The following is a 13,459-nucleotide window of genomic DNA, read 5'->3' as shown; positions in this document are numbered from 1 at the left end:
CTGTATTGCGCTTAAACAATTTTAAATCCTGCAAGAAAGTCAAGAACTTTCTCATCCATGAAGGCAATCCTGGGTGGCCTAATCGTTTTTTATTTATCTCCTAGGTAACCAGTTTATCAATAGGGGTTAGAAACTGTACAGAGCTATTAGCAATTTTTTCTGTAAATGGAATGCAAATAAACACTGGACACCCACATTTAACAATGACTGGGCTGGGGACTGACCTCACAAGCACCTGTTATTATACATTCCAGTAATGGGTACAATGAGCCCCCGAGATTTTTCTCATCAGTCTCAGAGTTATAGTGCAAGCTTTACAAATCATGTAAAATGTAGCTTGTCACGGTTGCCCCCGTGACCCATATAGCAGGTCGCAGGCTCAACCGTGCCTCTCTCTACCCGCCAGCATGGTGCCCGCGCCTCCTACCTCCTGTTCCGAATCCTCCGGCTGTGCACGCACGTCCCCATCTCATAGGGCGCACGTTGTTTTCAGAGGATTCGGAGGGCCAGCGCATCGTTAATTGGAGCTGGCCATTTCCCAGAATTCTATATAAATCAGCCTCTCCCTGCACACCCTGCCAGATCTTCGTGGCTAGTGCCGTTGAAAAAGCTTGCTTCCTGAGGCCCTGCGTTCTTAGTGTTATTTCCAGTTGTGACAGCAGCTCCGTATTTGACTTTCATCCTGTTCCGCCTGCCCTGAACTGTTGCCTCGTCCCCGACTCTGATTCCGTGCTGCCCATCCTGACCTCCTGCCTGTCCCGACTACGATTCTGCTGCTAGAGCCCGGAGAAGTGCAATGTATTTGTTAACGCATTCTGGGGACCTCAGCCGTGCAGCTCTGTCTGTGTGCAGGTTACATTTCCTTTCATCTCTCCACCCCCCTCTGACTGCTATTTTAAATTAAGGGAATAAGCTAGCCCATGGCAGTCCACAAAAGGCACTGAACCTTCAGAGCTTAGCAGTCTTTAGACAATGTACTGCTGCCAAATATAGACTAATACTTGTATTATTACACTGTAATACAATAAAATAATAATGCATTTGTATTACACTTGCAGCTCTTTGAAGGTAATTCTGACTCATCTAGTGTAAAAGAAAACCAGTTTCACCCACCAATTGCTGCGCGATACATCAGGCTATTTCCTACAAGTTTCCACAATCAGCCTGCTCTTCGTATGGAGCTACTGGGGTGCCAAACACAAGGTAACATTCAATTAATTCTACAAGTTTGATCAATAAAAGTAGTTGTACTTATGACATTTCCATTTTATATACTTATGTAATTATTGCCTGTTACTATACTTGCTTCCCTAATATAAAGTAATAAATTATATGTGTTTCAAGGTTGTTCTGCACCACTTGGTTTGGAGAAGTACAATATCAAGGATGCACAAATAACAGCTTCTTCACACAAGTCTTCTTGGTACTCATCCTCATGGCTTCCATCGCTGGCACGTCTTAATAAGGCCGGCAGTGTCAATGCTTGGCAGGCAAAGGTATGGAAACACATAAGCTTCCTTTGGGTCTGCTTGTGTTATTAAATAAGATATATGGTAGCCTGGAAATATGTATTCCTGGTAGTCCAAATGTTTTATAGATAACATTCTGGGTGAGGTATGGGTTTTATTAATGTTTTTATAGGATGCACATAGAATAGGTATGTAGTGCTAATAGTCAATGGGGGAAACATACAGTATAATAAGCAAAAGGCACCATTCTTGCATAAATTTGGTCCTGCCTCCAGTTTTACCAATTCTACCATCAAAATCAAGCATGATAAACCAATTTTGCTAACTTATAGATCCAGGCACAGTGACTGTGGTAATCTTCTTATATGTGCTATCCACTGTCTCACCCTTCCCCCTTTAGGCTCATTAGCATCATTTTAAAAGTTGATTTTAGGAGGAAGGAGGCCATGGATTATAATTATAAGAAGATTACCACAGTCACTGGGCCTGGATCTATGAGTAATGGGCCCTGGATGATACTTCATCTTAATGGTAGATTTCCTTTAAACGGGGCATTGTGGGGAGATGAACCATTCTTAAAATGAACATTTTACCATTTTGTCTTCTTTACCTTCATTCACTCCTTGTGAACATTCCAGCAGCTTAGATTCGAAAACTTGGTGCTTTTCAGCATCATTTTCTATGGGCCTGTAGCCCGTAAACCTGCCCGTATCAAACGTGCAGCTGGTGCTACAATATAATCCTGTGGTAGCAAACTTCCCCATACTACTGTGGTTGTGTGGTAGCAAACTGCCTTTTGCAATCTCCTCTCACTCCAATCTTGGAACATTTTGGGGAGGGATCTTCATGTCTTATTCCCCAAGGCTTATTGAACATGACAAACCCTGTACTGCTAGTTAGTTAGCCAGTTCAACAATTGAGACATTACCTGACATCTCTCCCTGCTCACTTTGACTTCATTTGAGTCCCTTTTGTACCACCATTGGCACCTTGCGTCATACACTATCAGCTGCATTTACCTGTCGGCAATTGGTCCCTGATGATAATGCTTCAGAATATCTAACGCAAGGCAAAGCAGAAAAGTATTTGAGTTGTGTCAAAGCTCCTCTATCAGCTCCAGGTTCCAGGAGACTAGCTACAAATTACTAGCTAGATGGTGCAGAGTTCTCACTAAATTGCATGCCCTTTTTCCGCAAATTTCTGAAATGTGCTGGCAGTATGGAAAGGAAGAGGGGAATTTTCTGTACATAGTCTGTTCCTGCTACAAAGCTAATAAGATTACTCTCACAGATTCTTGGGGATATGGTATATTTGGATCCTCCGCTCCTCCTCTTACATCCTTGTTACGTTTCTTGATTTTGGATGCTCTTCCTGGTGCATGTGAGTATGGCCCGTGCGACCAATTTTTTGTTTTAAATGCAGCTGTTTTTCCGAATCCTTTGGGTTTTCGTTCGGCCACGCCCCCGATTTCCGTCACGTGCATGCCAGCGCCGATGCGCCACAATCCGATCGCGTGCGCCAAAAACCCGGGGCAATTCAGGGAAATCGGCGCAAATCGGAAATATTCGGGTAACACGTCGGGAAAACGCGAATTGGGTCCTTAGTAAATGACCTCCAATGACTATTGTAATGCTTTGTAAGATGCATCAATTGTCTCATCTATAACCCTAATCTGATCCACCTGCACACGGACTCTCTCCTATTACCCCCATGGGAGGCCCCTTCTCTTCTAAACTTCCCATTTCCCCTCTGCACCTTTCTCTCCCTTCTTTGCCCTCAGTTTTGCTTGCCTTTAGTTTTCTTCTCAAAAAATGGAAAATTTGGAGCTGGAGGGTTGAAGATGTAGGATTATAAAGCTGGCCACATTGGGTCAGATTTCTGTCATACTTTGCAATGCAAAGAACATCTTTTCAGCTTGCACATGTATTTAAGAAGTGTCTGCGCCAGTTTTGTGGTATGTTTTGTGTCCGCCGCACCACAAAATTCTTCACCTAAATGGCCGTTCCTGTATTGATTCGGTCAGTGCAGCACATTTATTACAGCGACTCGACAGAAATGTGCCAGACGCTCGTTAAACTGAGTGCACCAAGAAAAGGCGTGTGAAGGGTGCACCAGATTGTTGAAGAGCAGACACTTCTTAAATACCTGTGCAAGCAGCTTACACCGAAAAGAATGTGCAAAGTCCATCAGAAAACTGGCGCAAAACCCTTAGTAAACGTGCTCCATTGTTTTACAGTTTATTGTGACATGCTTTATTTTTAGCTGGGACTTAAAAAAGAATTATGAAAAGAAAATGGGGCATTGTTAACAGTGAGTGTGGCCTATGTCACAATGCACTAAAAGTGCAGCATATTTGGCGTAAAATAATCAAATTATAGCAAGTGTAAAGTTGGACTAACCTGAACCACTGTGTTACAACTAGCGCAGGATAAGGCTGTCTAGTCTAACTTTGAGTTTGCTTTAAGTTGTGCTGAAATCCCTGAGAAAAGACATCAAGGTCCAGAAATGTCACAGAACTGACATGAGTCTGTGGCAAAAAAAACTAATTTGGTTAGTGCATTAAAACAGAATGGAGGAGACAAACTAAAATTGTTAGGACACACTGCCGTTATCCGTCAGTGAATTAGGGACTGTACAGTTCTGTTACGAACTGACATAGTGTCCAGGATGGGATTCCATACAAGGACTTTCTTCTGTAATCAAACTGTAATCATGAATATATTAATGTAGACAGTCTGCTGTGATCCATACTGCTGAAGAACAGAAATTGTCTGTGTCCCGCTGCAGAAAAATCTCAACCTTTGCACTTATATAAATCCCATCCCATCATGCCAATACAAGGATTAAAGTACAACTGCTGTACTAAGCAATTCTCTCATTTAGTCTAATTAGCTATTTGCAGGTGTTTTTCTGCTAGCAGAGGTTTTACCTTGCCCCCCACCCCCACCCCCCAGCTTATCTTTATTTGCCAAGCTTTATGGTAACAATAGGAAACCTTATAGAACAGCTAGAAATAAAAGGAGGCATGTTGGGAGAGGCAGTAGAGGAACCTTGAGTGATGTCACAAGCATGTGACTCATCACATGCTTCAGGTTGTACAATTACTGACATGCTGTCCTGCATCATTTGAAAGTCATTAGTGTTCTGACTCATCACATGCTTCACATCAGCCAATTACAAACATGCTTTCCGGTTCTGGCTTCATTGCCCTGAGCTGATGTCACAACCAGGAGGTGCCCATTCACTTCAGGAATAGTTTAATCTTATTTAATAAGAAATTATGTCAGCTATAGCTACGGCTAGGAAGAAGCCAGCAGCATGATACAGTTATCCTTGGAATTATTATCAAAGTCCCTCTCCAGCTGTTCTAAAACTATTTTTTGTCAGTAACTCTACAGTTACTGTCCTGCAGCTCTAAAATCAATCAATATGGATACATAATTGAGGACAGTTTAAACTTCTTGTTTTAGACTAATTTGTATTTTTTTCATTTAGTCAAACAACAATCAGCAATGGCTGCAAATTGATTTCCTTGTAAGAAAGAAAATCACAGGAATGATGACACAAGGTGCCAGTTCTTTTGGAACAGAGATGTATGTAACAACCTATGCTATTCAATACAGCGACAATGGAAAGAATTGGAATTCCTATATAGACAGCTTCACATCAATGGAAAAGGTAAGTGTGGAAAAGAAATGCTAAATGTTTATAACTACATTATTGCAGTGTGTATGGGAATTCCTCTTGATAATAAGCCGCTTCCCTAAACACTATGACATGGACAGCACTAATAAAGTAGTATCAGATTTTGTGAGGATGCACCTTTTCCACAAGGAGTCTAGTATAGAATAGAGACTTTTTAGTATTACTGATTGGATCAAGTGACAGCTCCCAGCCAAAGCTTAACATTATGGGCAACTTGAGGATTATCAATCAGTATTCCTACAAAAGGTTTCTGTGTATCACATGTCTTCTTTATACATTTCTAGGGGGTATTGTATTGTAATGTCAGTCCTCTTTAAAGTCCTTTTCATCTATGGCTAAAAAAAACTTCTAAAAAGCCTTAGGAAGTATCCTAGAAGTAATTTGTACCGGGGATGTGGAGTTGGAGTCATGTAGTAGGAGTCAACAATTTTGGTGGAGTCGGAGGTGTGAAAAAAGGAACAAACATATAAATGATATTTAAATGTCTGTTCTATTACTGATCTTAGTATTTAGGCCAGGGGTGAGTAACACTTATTGGTCCAAGGGCCATACTGTTATGCTGCTCAATTTAAAGGGAATACAACAGCAACCACAGTACAGCACAAAATGCCAACCCAGAAATAATAAATACTACACTGAGAACAGACAATACAAGTAAGACCCCAGAGCAGATAATAAAAGTACTGGAGACCACTTAACAGGCTTTAAATACTGGAGACCCCCAGAGCATAAAACTACTAATACTGGAGATCTCCAGAGCAGACAAATACTTGAGATCCCCATAGTAGATAATAATACTGGAGACCCTCATAGCAGAGAAAGATACTGGAGACACCCATAGCTGATAATAATACTGGAGACCCCATAGTAGATAATAATACTGGAGACCCAATAGCAGACTAAGAATACTGGAGCTCCCCAGAACAGACAATAATACTGGAGACCCCATAGAAGACAATACTGGAAAATACTAGTGCAGACAAGTATTGGATGCCCCGTTGCAGACAATAATACTGTAGACCCCTTAAGAATAAAACTAATAATACTGGAGACAAAAAAGCAGTCAAAAAATAAATCCCCTGGCTCTTCTTCTACTGCTTGCACCACAGTGCAGCTTCTTCTTTCTTCTGCTCTGTGTCCCATGCTGGTTGTATACGGTGGCATTAGTACCCGGAGCAGACCGGCCTCAAGACCCGGGAGCGTTACAGTACAGCTGTACAGTACTTACCACTCCTGGGTTCTCTTCTACTCCTGACCCGTTCTGCACTGGGTCCTGAACTTGTGTCTGGAGTCAGGACACAGAACGGTCATCAATTATGTTACATCAGTTATGGAAGTGCTCATTGTACTGTCAGCAGGGTGCTGACCCCAACTCATGGCTTGACAGGTTGCATGTGACTTGTCAGTATGGCTTGTGCACCCCCGATCCCCCGTTTAGTTAAGATGAGTGTCTGCTGCACTGTATGTACATGCTCAAAGCTCCTCTGCTATAGATCAGAGGAATAAGTCAATGGGAAGGAATGTCCACCTTTATCTTATGCACTGCTAGAGTGACCAGAAAAACAGCACTGTGGAATCGGAGATGTGGAGTTGGTGACTAATTCGGGGGAGCTGGAGTCAGAGTCAGAGGTTTTGCTTACCAAATCCAAAGCCCTGATTTGCACAAGTGACTTTTATATACACATATTTTTTTCTGTTAGTGTAATCTATGGGAAATTAGATGAGAAAAGCCGGTTTGCCCCATGCTCTTCACTTTTTTAAAAAGTTGGCAGGGAAAAAGGTGGGCCAGGCCTTAGTCAACTCAAGCCAATTCTGGTGCGTAATAGCTGCACAGCACCTCTTAGTAATTATGGCATGTTGCATGCCTATTGCGCCAATAATGAAGACGCATATCTTGCCTAACAGCCCCATTGTTTTCAAAAAAGGGTGTAAAATGTAACCCTTTAAACCTTTATGTATATAAATATATGTTGTATTTGTAAATATATGTTGTATTTAACAGGTGGAATATAGAATGTATTTAAAAAATTGCATTTTATAATTGACTATGCTGAGGCATTTCATCATATGCAAAATAGTGCAGCATATTTCCTACAAACAATATGTCATACTGCAGCATTTTTCCTTAAAACAATTTGTCAAAGTGAAAATGCATCCTTACATTTATGGTGTCGTTCTATGGAACACAAAAGAATACACTGCCCTCCCTAGTGTACCCTCTACCAGTGTTTCTTCCTTTCCCACCCCCCTATGTCCCTGAATGTGCTTTCCCTTGTCTTCTTGTGTCGTATATGTTTAATGTGGTTAATGTTGTTAGTAATAGTTGCCTAAAGACACAGAGGTTTTCAACTCTCTCTTCATGCATCCCATAAAAGGAGTTGGTCTTGACACCGACATTATTAATGTTTTGACCATGATGAGACCATCCATGTACAATCCGGCGGTGTTACTGGATATACTATATCTGTGTCTGCATGCTTTAAGTTATATATATTGCTTTGGTTTGTATTTAATTCATTTGAAATGCCTTGACTTTTGTTAATTGCTAATTTCAATAAAGTTTAATTGAACAAGAATACACTGCCAATTACTAAAAACTAATATCTCTTAATATTTCAGATATTCAAAGGAAATAGCAACAGCTTTGGATATGCCAAAAATGAATTAAATCCGCCAATATATTCACAATATCTGAGGATAATTCCCAAAAGCTGGAATCAAAGCATTGTTATGAGGCTAGAGGTCTATGGCTGTGACATGTAAATAATTTTTTACTATGTTCATTGTTATTGTTTATGGTTTCATCAATTAATTACAAGCTGGATGTCAGTCTTACCTTTTTACAGGCCTAAATGTTATAAACAGTTCATCAATTTCAGCTTTTTTAAGAAATTATTATTTATAACTTCTATTGTAAACTATACGTGTTATTATTTTTATCAATGCTTCCTTCTAAAAATGCTTCCTATTTTTCTATATCTAAAAGCCATCCTATATTTCACAGTATTGTTCAGTAACCATTTCTACCTTTTTTGTAATAAAGAAAACAATATTCTGCAATAAAAAATATGAATGTATTGGACTGTCGGTTCAATTATTACATTATTGGCCTTTACATTATTAGAAGTGTTTGTAGCTGAAAGTGAAATCTGTAAAGTCATCTGACATATCTACACTGAGGCTAAGGTCATACAAGGTGGCCACTGCAGATGATGCTAAAGCAGGCAGTCCCCCGGTTATGTACAAGATAAGTAGAATTTGTATGTAAGTCAGGACTATATACTTTATAATTGTAACCCCAGTCAAAATTTTTTTGGTCTCTGTGACAATTGGATTTTAAAAATGTTGGATTGTCATAAGACTCAGGATTAACAATAAAGCTTCATTACAGAAACCTGTGATAACTGTTGTAGCTATTTATTGTAGCCTTGGACTAAACTACGGTAAATTACCCGCATCCAGAGGTTTGTTTGTAACTAGGGGTCGTCTATAAGTCGGGTGTTCTTAAGTAGGGGACCGCCTGTAGATTAATAATGATGGAAGGGGGTTTTCCTTCAAAATAAGATTGTATATAAGGCACCATATACACTTAAAGGAAATCTACCATCTGATTTCATGCTTTATGAGGCAAACATACTTTAATAATGCTGTAGCTACACTGATGTAGAAGCATATCTTGTTTAATACCTGAGTTGTGTGGTTTTTCTGAGAATTATGACAATTATTGAACAATTATAACATTGGGAAAGCTGAATTGCATGCTGCTTACAGTTCATAAACACTGAGCTGTCTGTCGGATGGTGCAACATTTGATTACTTCTGCCTGTCAGGCACAACACTGTGATTAAATCATTCTCTGGAGCAGTGCATAACTAATGTAAGAGGAAAAGGAGCGACAGACCCTCGTTATCATAATTTAATTTTTTTTTTTCCAGAAAAACCTCTCAGCTGAGGGATTAAACAATATATGTTTCTGCATTAGTGTAGCTACAGCATTCTCAAGGTATGTTTGGTTCATAATGCATGAAATCAAATAGTAGTATTCCCATACCTCCCAACCGTCCCACTTTCAGCATGACAGTCCCGTTTTATGGGCTCTGTCACGCTTCCACGGAAGGGGGAGAGAATGTCCCGGGCCCCGCCCACTTTTCCGCTTTGTCCCGCCTCCTCCAGCCCCCGTAGTTTAGAGCTGCAGAGCAGCCAAGGCATGGGGGCCGGGAGGAGGCGGGACCAGCCCCTGCTCCCTCCTCACATGATGTCTGCACCAATCATGTGAGGAGCGAGCCATGCCCCCTCCGCGCGTCCAGGGGAGAAGATGGAATGACAGAAGGTAAGAGACTGAGGGGACAGGGGGGCCACAGGGAGAGGAGCAAGGAGGAGGATGGAGGCTACAGAAAGGACAGGGGGGCTGGGGCACAGGAGGAGGACAGGGGGGGTGCTGAAGGCTACAGGGTGGGCTGGAGGCTACTGGAGGAAGAAAGAGGGTCTGGGGCACAGGAAGAGGACAGGGGGGGTGCTGGAGGCTACGGGGGGGGGGGGCTGGAGGCTACAGGAGGAGGAAAGGGGGAGCTGGGGCACAGGAAGAGGACAGGGGGGGGCTGGAGGCTACTGGAGGAGGACAGGGGGTGCTGGAAGCTACAGGAGGACAGGGGGGGCTGGAGGCTACAGGAGCAGGACAGGGGGGGCTGGAGGCTACACAAGGACAGGAGGAGGGTGCTGGTGGGCAGGAGGAGGCTCGTGGGGGACAGGAGGAGGCTGCTGGGGAACAAGAGGAGGCTGCTGGGGGACAGGAGGAGGGTGCTGGAGGACAGGAGGAGGAGGCTGAGGACAGGAGGATGCTTGAGTAGGCTGGGGGACAGAAGAAGGCTGGAGGGCAGGAGGAGGAGGCTGGGGGACAGGTGGAGGCTGCTGGGGGACAGGTGGAGGCGGGAGGAGGCTGCAGGAGGAGGAGGCTGCAGGAGGAGGAGGCTGCAGGAGGACAGGAGGAGGAGGCTACAGGAGGAGGAGGCTTCAGGAGGAGGAGGCTACAGGAGCACAGGAGGAGGCGGCTGGGGGACAGGAGGAGGAGGCTGGGGGACAGGAGGAGGCTTCAGGAGGAGGCTGCTGGGGGACAGGTGGAGGCTGCTGTGGGACAGGAGGAGGAGACTGGGGGACAGGAGGAGTAGGCTGGAGGACAGGAGGAGTAGGCTGGAGGACAGAAGGAGGAGGCTGAAGGACAGGAGGAGGAGGCTGAAGGACAGGAGGCTGGAGGACAGGAGGATTCTTGAGGAGGCTGGAGGACAGGTGGAGACTGCTGGGGGACAGATGAAGGCTGGAGGACAGGAGGAGGAGGCTGGAGGACAGGGGGCTACAGGAGGAGGCTGGAGGACAGGGGGCTACAGAAGGAGGCTGGGGGACAGGAGGAGGAGACTGAAGGACAGGAGGATGATTGAGGGGGAGGTTGGAGGACAGGAGGGTTCTGGAGGGGACTGGAGGACAGGTGGAGGATGCTGAAGGAGGAGGCTGGAGGACAGGAGGCTACAGGAGGACAGGGGGGGCTGGAGGCTACAGGAGGACAGGGGGGGCTGGAGGCTACAGGAGGACAGGGAGGGCTGGGGCACAGGAGCAGGACAGGGGGGGCTGGAGGCTGCTGGTGGGCAGGAGGAGGCTGCTGGGGGACAGGAGGAGGCTGCTGGGGAACAGGAGGAGGCTGCTGCGGGACAGGAGGAGGATGCTGGAGGACAGGAGGAGGATGCTGGAGGACAGGAGGAGGCTGAGGACAGGAGGATGCTTGAGTAGGCTGGGGGACAGAAGGAGGCTAAAGGGCAGGAGGAGGAGGCTGGGGGACAGGTGGAGGCTGCTGCGGGACAGGAGGAGGAGGCTGGGGGACAGGAGGAGGAGGCTGAAGGATAGGAGGATGCTTGAGGGGGAGGTCGGAGGACAGGAGGATTCTGGAGGGGACTGTGGGACTGGAGGACAGGTGGAGGATGCTGAAGGAGGAGGCTGGAGGAGGACAGGGGGGGCTGGAGGCTACAGGAGGACAGGGAGGGCTGGGGCACAGGAGCAGGACAGGGGGGCTGGAAGCTACAGGAGGAGGCTGCTGGTGGGCAGGAGGAGGCTGCAGGGGGACAGGAGGAGGCTGCTGGTGGGCAGGAGGAGGCTGCAGGGGGACAGGAGGAGGCTGCAGGGGGACAGGAGGAGGCTGCTGGGGAAGAGGAGGAGGCTGCAAGGGAACAGGAGGAGGATGCTGGAGGACAGGAGGAGGAGGCTGGGGACAGGAGGAGGAGGCTGGGGACAGGAGGAGGATGCTGGAGGACAGGTGGAGGCTGAGGACAGGAGGATGCTTGAGTAGGCTGGGAGACAGAAGGAGGCTAAAGGGCAGGAGGAGGCTGGGAGACAGGTGGAGGCTGCTGCGGGACAGGAGGAGGAGGCTGGGGGACAGGAGGAGTAGGCTGAAGGACAGGAGGATGCTTGAGGGGGAGGTCGGAGGACAGGAGGATTCTAGAGGGGACTGTGGGACTGGAGGACAGGTGGAGGATGCTGAAGGAGGAGGCTGGAGGACAGGAGGCTACAGGAGGAGGCTGGAGGACAGGGGGCTGGAGGCTACAGGAGGAGGCTGGAGGACAGGGGGCTACAGGAGGAGGCTGGAGGACAGGAGGCTACAGGAGGAGGCTGGAGGACTGGAGGCTACAGGAGGAGGACTGGAGGCTACAGGAGGAAACTGGAGGACAGGAGGATACATTATGAGGAGGATAGAGAACAGGGACCACACCATGTGAGGAGGGGTGGGGGTAGGGGTACAGGTAATATTATGTGTAAGTTTGGGGAGATAAATAAAAGTGGAAAACAAAATGTCAAGGGAGGATAAAATTAAAGATGGATTTTATATGTTGCAGATTTGCTTTATGGGATATTATACGGGTCCATGGGGGTGGGGGGTGGCCAAAGTAAGGGGCACTGTACTATGTGGGGACCGTCAAGGTTGATATTATACTATGCTTGTGGGTGGGTCAATGGGCGTTGTCCAAAAGTTGGGAGGTATGGTATTCCTTTAAAACATAAAACAAACATACTAAAGAGTGTAAACAACATTGGTAAAATAAAGCAAAAACAAAGAATTCCTGTCTACAAGAGACAGTCAACAGTATCAGTTGACTACGTGTGCTACGGGTTGAGATGTATCAACACTATTGCAATACTAATCTGACTGGTCGCTCTGAGTGAGTCATGAAGTTTGATTTGAGATATAGATTCAGGAAGAATGGAAAGCAAAGCCTGCTCTGGAGTGAAGGTGACGTAGGGATGGATGAGATTATTATAATTAGATAAGATTATAAAATATTAGATAGATAGATTTGGTGTAATTTCATTGGAGTGCAATACCATTGGGACAAAATCTTGAAGTTGAGTTCCTGTAGGTGACAAGAGGAAAAGAGTCAAGGTAAATGAGGTGGGCCTTCCACGTTGTGACCTAATACTCTTTTGATGTCCCCATCTCCTTTGCCAATAAAATACTATACAAAAGTGAGACAGTATGAGTATGTGGGTCTTTAGTCATGAACAATTCCTCCAAAGTGGTAAGATCTGCTATGAGGGTAGATATGGGTGCTAAATGGCATAAAATCAATAAAATGGCACAGTTGGAAATATTGTAGCCAGGAACCAATGTCCACAAATGGGCAAAATAAAATTATATTAAAAGGGAAACTCTGATATTTACTTTTCACTTTGCCTAAAATGTTGATTACCTATGTGCAGCAGTTGCCTTGCTATCCTCCTGAGTTTAGCCTGGTTATGCATTAGCTGTGTCTCCTGACTGTGCTGATGAAGGCTGTGAAACTGTTCTGTAGACAACCATATAGACTCATAGATGGAGAGGGGCTGCCCTCCCTGCTTACTCTGGAGGGAGGAGGGAAATATTGTGTAACAGTGCACTCTGGGCCACATTTATCACTTTTGTGCGCCTAAGTGTAGTAGTTGCGCCTAAATTCGGGCGCACTGTTTTGCTAGAATTATCACAAGCTACAACCATCTGTGATAAGTATATTTTCTGCCTCTTATTAATCACTTTAGTTTAGGCGCAGTTTAGGTGCAGTTTAGGCACAATGTTAGATTCAGGCACTTACATGTCATCCTGCTACAAGCTCCTCTCTGCTTCTCCCACATTCCAGAATGAGATAACACTCACAGCAGCACCCAGGTGTGTGACACCCTGCACCCAGTGACCTCCTCAGCAGTGGCTTCTCCTGGAGGGGATCCCCCAGTGCTGGTCTCCTGCTGCACCCCTGTAATTCTGCACAGTATCC

General features: G+C 45.3%; 1 protein-coding gene across 1 annotated transcript in view; it reads left to right on the top strand.

The window, feature by feature from the left end:
- The window catches only part of F5 (coagulation factor V), a 62,885-nt gene extending 54,634 nt beyond the window's left edge, over positions 1-8,251 (top strand). The window contains exons 23-26 of the mRNA XM_072137746.1: positions 1,059-1,203; positions 1,345-1,496; positions 4,965-5,147; positions 7,794-8,251. Coding sequence (XP_071993847.1) covers positions 1,059-1,203; positions 1,345-1,496; positions 4,965-5,147; positions 7,794-7,937 — 624 coding nt within the window. The 3' untranslated portion in view covers positions 7,938-8,251. The remainder of the gene's footprint in view (positions 1-1,058; positions 1,204-1,344; positions 1,497-4,964; positions 5,148-7,793) is intronic.
- Positions 8,252-13,459: the final 5,208 nt, after the last annotated feature.

The sequence above is a fragment of the Engystomops pustulosus genome, chromosome 2, assembly GCF_040894005.1.
Source record: "Engystomops pustulosus chromosome 2, aEngPut4.maternal, whole genome shotgun sequence".
NCBI classification, from domain to species: domain Eukaryota; kingdom Metazoa; phylum Chordata; class Amphibia; order Anura; family Leptodactylidae; genus Engystomops; species Engystomops pustulosus.
The sequence above is the reverse complement of the archived record's forward strand: the minus strand, read 5'-3'. Positions and strand labels throughout refer to the sequence as shown.